The 6680-nt window shown below is 33.6% G+C and overlaps 1 protein-coding gene across 1 annotated transcript; it reads left to right on the top strand.

Annotated features, from left to right (window-relative positions):
- The first annotated feature begins 975 nt into the window (after positions 1–975).
- On the top strand, positions 976–6179 carry LOC101203130 (external alternative NAD(P)H-ubiquinone oxidoreductase B1, mitochondrial). The gene is made up of 10 exons (XM_004136762.3): positions 976–1260; positions 1818–2079; positions 2310–2516; positions 2684–2934; positions 3174–3393; positions 3585–3689; positions 3985–4245; positions 4363–4484; positions 5447–5566; positions 5845–6179. Exons 1-10 carry the CDS (start codon positions 1172–1174, stop codon positions 5930–5932), a joined length of 1725 nt encoding a protein of 574 aa, XP_004136810.1. The 5' UTR covers positions 976–1171; the 3' UTR covers positions 5933–6179.
- Positions 6180–6680: the final 501 nt, after the last annotated feature.

Raw genomic sequence — 6680 nt, 5'->3', positions numbered from 1 at the left:
GTAATATTGTACCTAATTTTAAAATATTTTAAGCAGTTAGAATAAATTTCTTTCTAGAACGTGAATTACAATAATCTCTACCAACAAAATCTAAATAATATTGTAAATTCAAGTTAAGAAAGTACCTTTAAAAGAAAAAAGATAAATAATAAGAATTATACACGTGTCAAATTTTGGTAAGTGTAGATCCATAAGTTTTGGTGCTCAAAGCCAAAGTTCTCATCCAATTAATTAAACAAATATAGAAGCAATGGATATATTACATGTGGACCTCAAAATTGTTTAGTACATAGGTATGAATTTTTTTTCATACTTTATTATTGTTGTCGATTTTTAAAAAATTGTGTAGAATATTTTAATAAATTGATACACAGGTATAATGTGTCAAATAGTTATAGGTTTTAATATTACTACTTATTGCACATTCATTTTGGTTTCAGAATATTTATCTCGTGTGCTACAAATTGTTCAAATGAATGTTATTAACTTTGTATCAAAAGGAACAAATGCATATAGGGCATCATTTTCCTCACATGTGATAGGAAAAATTCAACAAACCTCATTTATAACTCATGAAATAAAATATATATCACATTTTCTATTGAATGAGATATGCATAATCAAAAAAAATTTCAATAGAGTACCGTGTTTATAATTGGTCCGTTCACACCTACAATTTGCTACTAATCTCTATAAATATCTTTCTACTGCTTTGGACTCACATTATTTTAAAGGCATTATGGAACAGTTGACTCCAACTTGCCACATACTCATTAAGCCTTCCATTATTTTGGCTTCACCTTCCCAATTATTATGACTTATATTTATTTACAAAGTTATTTGTATATGGTATTTACTATTGTCTCCTAGTTGATAATTTAAACCAAAATGGTTTAAATATAGTACCGTGTAAAAGAATTTGAGTATTTAAGTTAATTTTAATACATGAGATCCAATTGACCCTATGACAACCCACCCAACATTCACCTCTTAGGAGGACAAATGACACGGGAAACGGTTTTATATTATACGTTGCGTGCAAAATATCTTGGCCTGTCTACGCCCATTCTGTTTGATCTTGTCAAATAGCTTCCTTCTTCTGCAGAATCATCAATCATACACGTTCGTTGTTCTCTTCCTAGTACTCTACTCATCGTGTTCTTCCGTTGATATGACAATTTTCTCCTTCTTCTCTAGAGCTTCCAGAGCTTTTCATGGCTCCCCTGCATATTCAAAGCTTCTACTTATCAGCACCCTCAGGTTTCTGCTTCTCCTCGCCTTCAATTTTCCCTTTCTTCTCTCTTAAACAGTATCTCCGATAAATACTCGAGGAGCAATGTCTTTCAACCACATTGTTTGGACATGATTTGAGATTTGTTGCTTTGACTTTCAACAACTCTAAATTTTCTTTGTTTTGAGATTCAAGATTCTGTTGGAATTCGACTATTTGTTTGGGAGTAGATTGTTTAAGTTTGTAAAACGACGGAGTGACGGAGTGACGGAGTGGATGTTCAATGAAACCATGACGTAGATCTTGATACTTTAAGTTCTGATTTCATGTTTTAGCTTTTAGTTTCTTCATCCATGACTGGTTTGTATATTTGTTTCCTTATCTTTTACTTCTCAAAATGTATATAGTAAGTGAATGTGATGACTGATTACAAGTAAAAATGAACGGTCATTTCGTTTGCTTCGGTTCTATTTTCTTTTAGTAGTTTGTTGTGCTAAATGGAAGAATCTTCAGGGGACTAATCAAATCTTTAGTTTTGTATTTGTTCAATTATTTGTCTCTGAAATGGTTTTTGTTTTGGTTTCAGTGGCGGAGGTCTATTGGCATATGCAGATTCACAATCAGACGTTGGCGGTTCTGTTGAGGAATCACCAAAAAAGAGAGTTCTGGTGCTTGGAACAGGATGGGCCGGCACCAGTTTTCTCAAGGATCTGGATGCTTCAAAATATGACGTTCAGGTTGTTTCGCCTCAAAATTATTTCTCATTTACTCCTTTATTGCCTAGTGTTACATGTGGATCAGTTGAAGCACGAAGCATTGTTGAACCGGTTCGGAACATCGTGAAGAAGGTAATTTATTTGATTTGTTTAATTTAATTTAACAAAAAAAAGGAGAACGCAGCTTAAGGGCCTTAGAGCTGAAGAGTCCTTAAAAGTAGCGGTCGACTGTACATTTTCACAAAAAAAAAAAAAAAAAGAAAGAAAAATCGCTTGGAGAAGAGTACAGTTTAATTTTGTTTTTGTTCGCAATTAATTGAACTTATGAAGGTGCCTGATCGACAATATTGCTTCTGCAACAGAGAAAAGGTGAAATTAAGTTCTGGGAAGCTGAATGCCTTAAGATCGATGCTGCTAACAAGAAGGTTTTCTGCCAGTCTAATGTTGACAATAATTTGGTTGGCAATAGGGAGTTTGCCTTAGAATATGACTATTTAGTAATAGCAATGGGAGCGCAAGTTAATACTTTTAATACTCCTGGTGTCAAGGAAAACTGCCATTTTCTCAAGGTAAGCAGTTTTGTTTTCATAGTTTGATATGCACTTTTTAGGGTTAGGCATTTTCTGAAATTTTGTTGGTAGTTTGTCGATCTCGGTCCTTGTTTCTTTTGTAGATCATTGTCAATTTGTTAGATATCATATTTAATTCCCATGTTATGATTCGGTAACCATTGTAGGAAGTGGAAGATGCTCAGAAGATCCGCAGAGGTGTGATAGATTGCTTTGAAATGGCTGTGATTCCTAGTCTAAGTGAAGAAGAGCGAAGGAGAAATCTTCATTTCGTTATTGTTGGAGGGGGTCCCACTGGAGTTGAATTTGCTGCAGAGCTTCATGACTTTTTTGAAGAAGATTTGGTTAACTTATATCCTTCGGTTAAAGATCTAGTGAAAATTTCAGTAATTCAATCTGGAGATCACATTTTGAATGCGTAAGGAATGAGTGTTTATACTAAGCCTGCTTTTATGGAACGTGAAGAAAATTAACTCAAAATTTTACTCGTCTTTTGGATTGTATGATTTTTCTGTAGCTCTTGAATCTCTACAAAATCAAAATATTAAGTACATACTGTAGCCTAAGAGGATTAATTTATAAAGGAAAAATCTGACCATCTTTTTATATTGATCTATTGGTTTGGTAAGTTGATGAAATCTTTCTTGCTTAATGCAGGTTTGATGAAAGAATTAGTTCATTTGCTGAACAAAAATTCCTAAGAGATGGCATCGATGTATACACAGGATGTCGAGTTGTCAGTGTATCTGATAAAGAAATTGAGATGAAGGTAAAATCAACTGGAGAATCCTGTTCGATGCCGCATGGACTAATTATCTGGTCTACGGGTATCATGACTCGTCCTGTTGTGAAGGATTTCATGGAGCAGATTGGCCAGGTTTGTTGATTAAGATGTATGTGCTTTTGAGTATCATTTGAGAGGAAGAATAGATAAAAACAAAGGTCTACATTTCGCTATACTTGACCGATGCATTTATCCTATCTGGTCTTATATGTTTCCCAGGATGCCACAATTCTTTTCCTGGGTGGTTATTCTGTTTCTAACTATTAGTTCTTTCTGATATATAGGGTAGTAGACGCATTCTAGCCACTGATGAATGGCTTCAAGTGAAGGGCGCTCAAAATGTGTATGCCATTGGTGATTGTGCTACAATTGACCAACGCAAAATTATGGTATATGAAGCCATAAATGCTTGATTATATTTTAGTGCAGGGTCTATCTGCCAATTTGATTTTGATGAGAGCAATTTTCGTACAGCAATATAACATTTATCAAATTTTACCAATGGTCTTCACTCTTGAAGCTCTAGATTTTCACCCATTTTATTACTTCCTTGAAGTTCTTAAATTTAAGTGTTGAAGTACTTGAATTTTTCTCGAGTTGTGGAGGGATTTCTCATAATATTGGTTTTCAATCGACTACTATAGCCTTTGACTGCTTATCAATTGCAAATGGTGTTTTCACTAGGAAGATATTGCCACCATATTTAAAGCTGCAGACAAAGATAACTCTGGTACCCTGACAGTTACAGAATTTCAAGATGTTCTAGATGATATTCTCATAAGGTATCCTCAAGTAGAGATATTTTTGAGGAGCAAACATCTCCGCGATGTAAAAGATCTCTTAAGGGATTCTCAGGGACATGAGAATGAAATAGATATTGAAGGATTTAAGTCAGCTCTTTCTATTGCCGACACGCAGATGAAAAGTCTGCCTGCTACCGCACAGGTAAAATGCACATCTTCATTGATACAAACTTCCATGTTCAAGTCAGCTCTTATGTAAACTTATGGTCTACATGGAAAAGACTTTCAAGTTATTTAATAAATAAATATTCCTGTTCAGGTTGCTGCCCAACAAGGTGCGTATCTTTCCAGGTGCTTCAACCGCAGAGATTATTGCACTGAGAATCCTGAAGGTCCTCGACGTTTTAAGAGTTCTGGACGTCATCAATTTCTTCCCTTTCGGTATGTCTGCAAGCTTATTTGTTTCTATTCCATGTTCCAGACCGAAAATAGGCTGCTCTCAGTTTAAGTCAACATCCTTTATAAATATGTTTACGTGTGAAAAACCAGCTACAAATGAACTGGAAGTACAAAAGACGAGGCCATCATAAAAAGGCCCATTTCACAAAAGCCAAAATGAAAAGAAAAAACAGAAACAGAAAGAAACTACATCAAGACCCTGCAATTTTTTAGGGTCTTGGATAAGTGATAACTGTATAAACACCGATTAAAACAATAATTATAATGAAAAACCCAAAAAATAGACATTGAAGTGAGCTGCATCCTAAATCTCTATCCGAGAAATCTCAATACTCATAAAGACTCTTTTGGTTCTCAAGCCAATATTAGCAAAAAAATGTTAAAGTGTCCTTCATTACAAAAGGGCTGGACAAAGACCTCCATACTATCCTGACAATTCCTAGTAGAAGTCAAGAGAACATGCAAACACCAGTATGGCACAAAATCCATCCCACATTTTCAAAACAAAATGACAAATATGGAAGGGCTCTGCACCTTTGTTTCAAATCTCAAGTGGTATGACATAAGTTCTACTTTTTAGCTAGGCAGACATACATATAAACATACAGTAAAAGTTTGTACAAATTCATGTCAAAAGAATTAAATTAATCCGTTTAAGAAACATCCAAAGAATTTCTACCAAATAGATCATCCTTGATGTCACAGCACGAAATGGTCATAGAAGATCCATGCTTCCTTCACATTCATTCTTCTGGTTCAAACTGCTGTTTAATATCTTCTTTGACATGAATAAAGAGATTTCACATTGCTATCTCATCGTGCATTATTCTATCATAATTTCCCTTGATTGTAGAGAGAATAGATCACGATAAAGTTCACAAATAATTCCACCATATCCTTCTCTTTAGATCTGAGGCAAATAATTTTCATTCCATGTCTAATAGGTACAAGCATTTGGGACAGTTCGCTCCTTTAGGAGGAGAACAAGCTGCTGCCGAACTCCCTGGAGATTGGGTTTCCATGGGTCACAGCACTCAATGGCTCTGGTATTCTGTATATGCAAGGTGATTTACCTACTGCTGCTTTTTCATCAGAAGATTCTTCCAACCCTTTTCTATTATGCCACGAATTGACGATTTTAAAATAGTTAAAATCATTTTTATCATTTTTAATCTCACTAAAAGAATATTTTTAATCATTTAAAAATCAATTCCAACCTTATGAAAAAGTGTAAAATAAAAAACTGAATTGAATTTGATTGACTTCAAACATTCTCGAACAAGCACTTAGTTGTGTAGCTCAACGCTTGAATTCTGAATTTGTTTTGGTTTCGTATACTCAGCAAGCAAGTCAGCTGGCGCACAAGATATCTAGTGGTATCAGATTGGACAAGAAAGTTCATATTTGGAAGAGATTCGAGCCGCATCTGAAGCTAACCGCTATCTTTTCTTCGAGTTTAGTGTTTGAGTGGCGACAACAGAGATCTCATATGATATGTATAGATATCAAATTTTAATTCCTGACTCTCTCTCAAACATACTATCATCTTTCATCACCCTTTTGTGTGTAACAAACTATCATTGTATTTATTATTTTCGACCACCTGCAAAAAAAAAAAAGAGTTAATGGTAGCATTTCTTTTTTCTCTTGAGAATAGAAAACATGGGTTGTGTTTTATGTTTTTGGACTCCGATAGTAAATATATATTTGATTAACGGACGTTTTTTAAAATAGTAAAATAAATTAAAATATTTATAAGCTATAACAAATTTTTTTATTCTAGCGGTAATAGTTTTTTTACCACTATAGTATATCAATGACTATCAATGATAAAATTTGTTATAGGTGGTAAATATTTTGTAAAATTTACGATGAATATGTTTTTTAAAATAGTTTTAGATATTTTGATCTAAAACTGTCTTTATATTTTTACCATATTTAAGTGAAAAATTGCACTTTAAAAATAATAATTAGGATATAGTAAAATTTTAAAAAAATTGCAAATATAGCAAAACTATCACCGATATCGCTGATACATTTCGTATAGTCTATCAATGATAGACCAATATTTGCAACATGGTTTATCGTTGATAAACTCATATCATTGATAGAATTTGAAAAATTTTGCTATATTTACAATTTTTTTAAAATGTTGCTATATACTTAATTATTTTGAAT

The sequence above is a fragment of the Cucumis sativus genome, chromosome 7 (genome assembly GCF_000004075.3).
Source record: "Cucumis sativus cultivar 9930 chromosome 7, Cucumber_9930_V3, whole genome shotgun sequence".
In the NCBI taxonomy this organism is placed as follows: Eukaryota; Viridiplantae; Streptophyta; class Magnoliopsida; order Cucurbitales; family Cucurbitaceae; genus Cucumis; species Cucumis sativus.
The sequence above is the reverse complement of the archived record's forward strand: the minus strand, read 5'-3'. Positions and strand labels throughout refer to the sequence as shown.

Excerpts from the sequence above, each read along its gene's own strand:
- LOC101203130 (XM_004136762.3), top strand. The coding sequence starts at position 1,172 with ATGACAATTTTCTCCTTCTTCTCTAGAGCTTCCAGAGCTTTTCATGGC. Across the intron at positions 2,080-2,309 it reads TTCGGAACATCGTGAAGAAG|AGAAAAGGTGAAATTAAGTT; the intron begins GTAATTTATTTG and ends CTTCTGCAACAG. Across the intron at positions 2,935-3,173 it reads GGAGATCACATTTTGAATGC|GTTTGATGAAAGAATTAGTT; the intron begins GTAAGGAATGAG and ends TGCTTAATGCAG.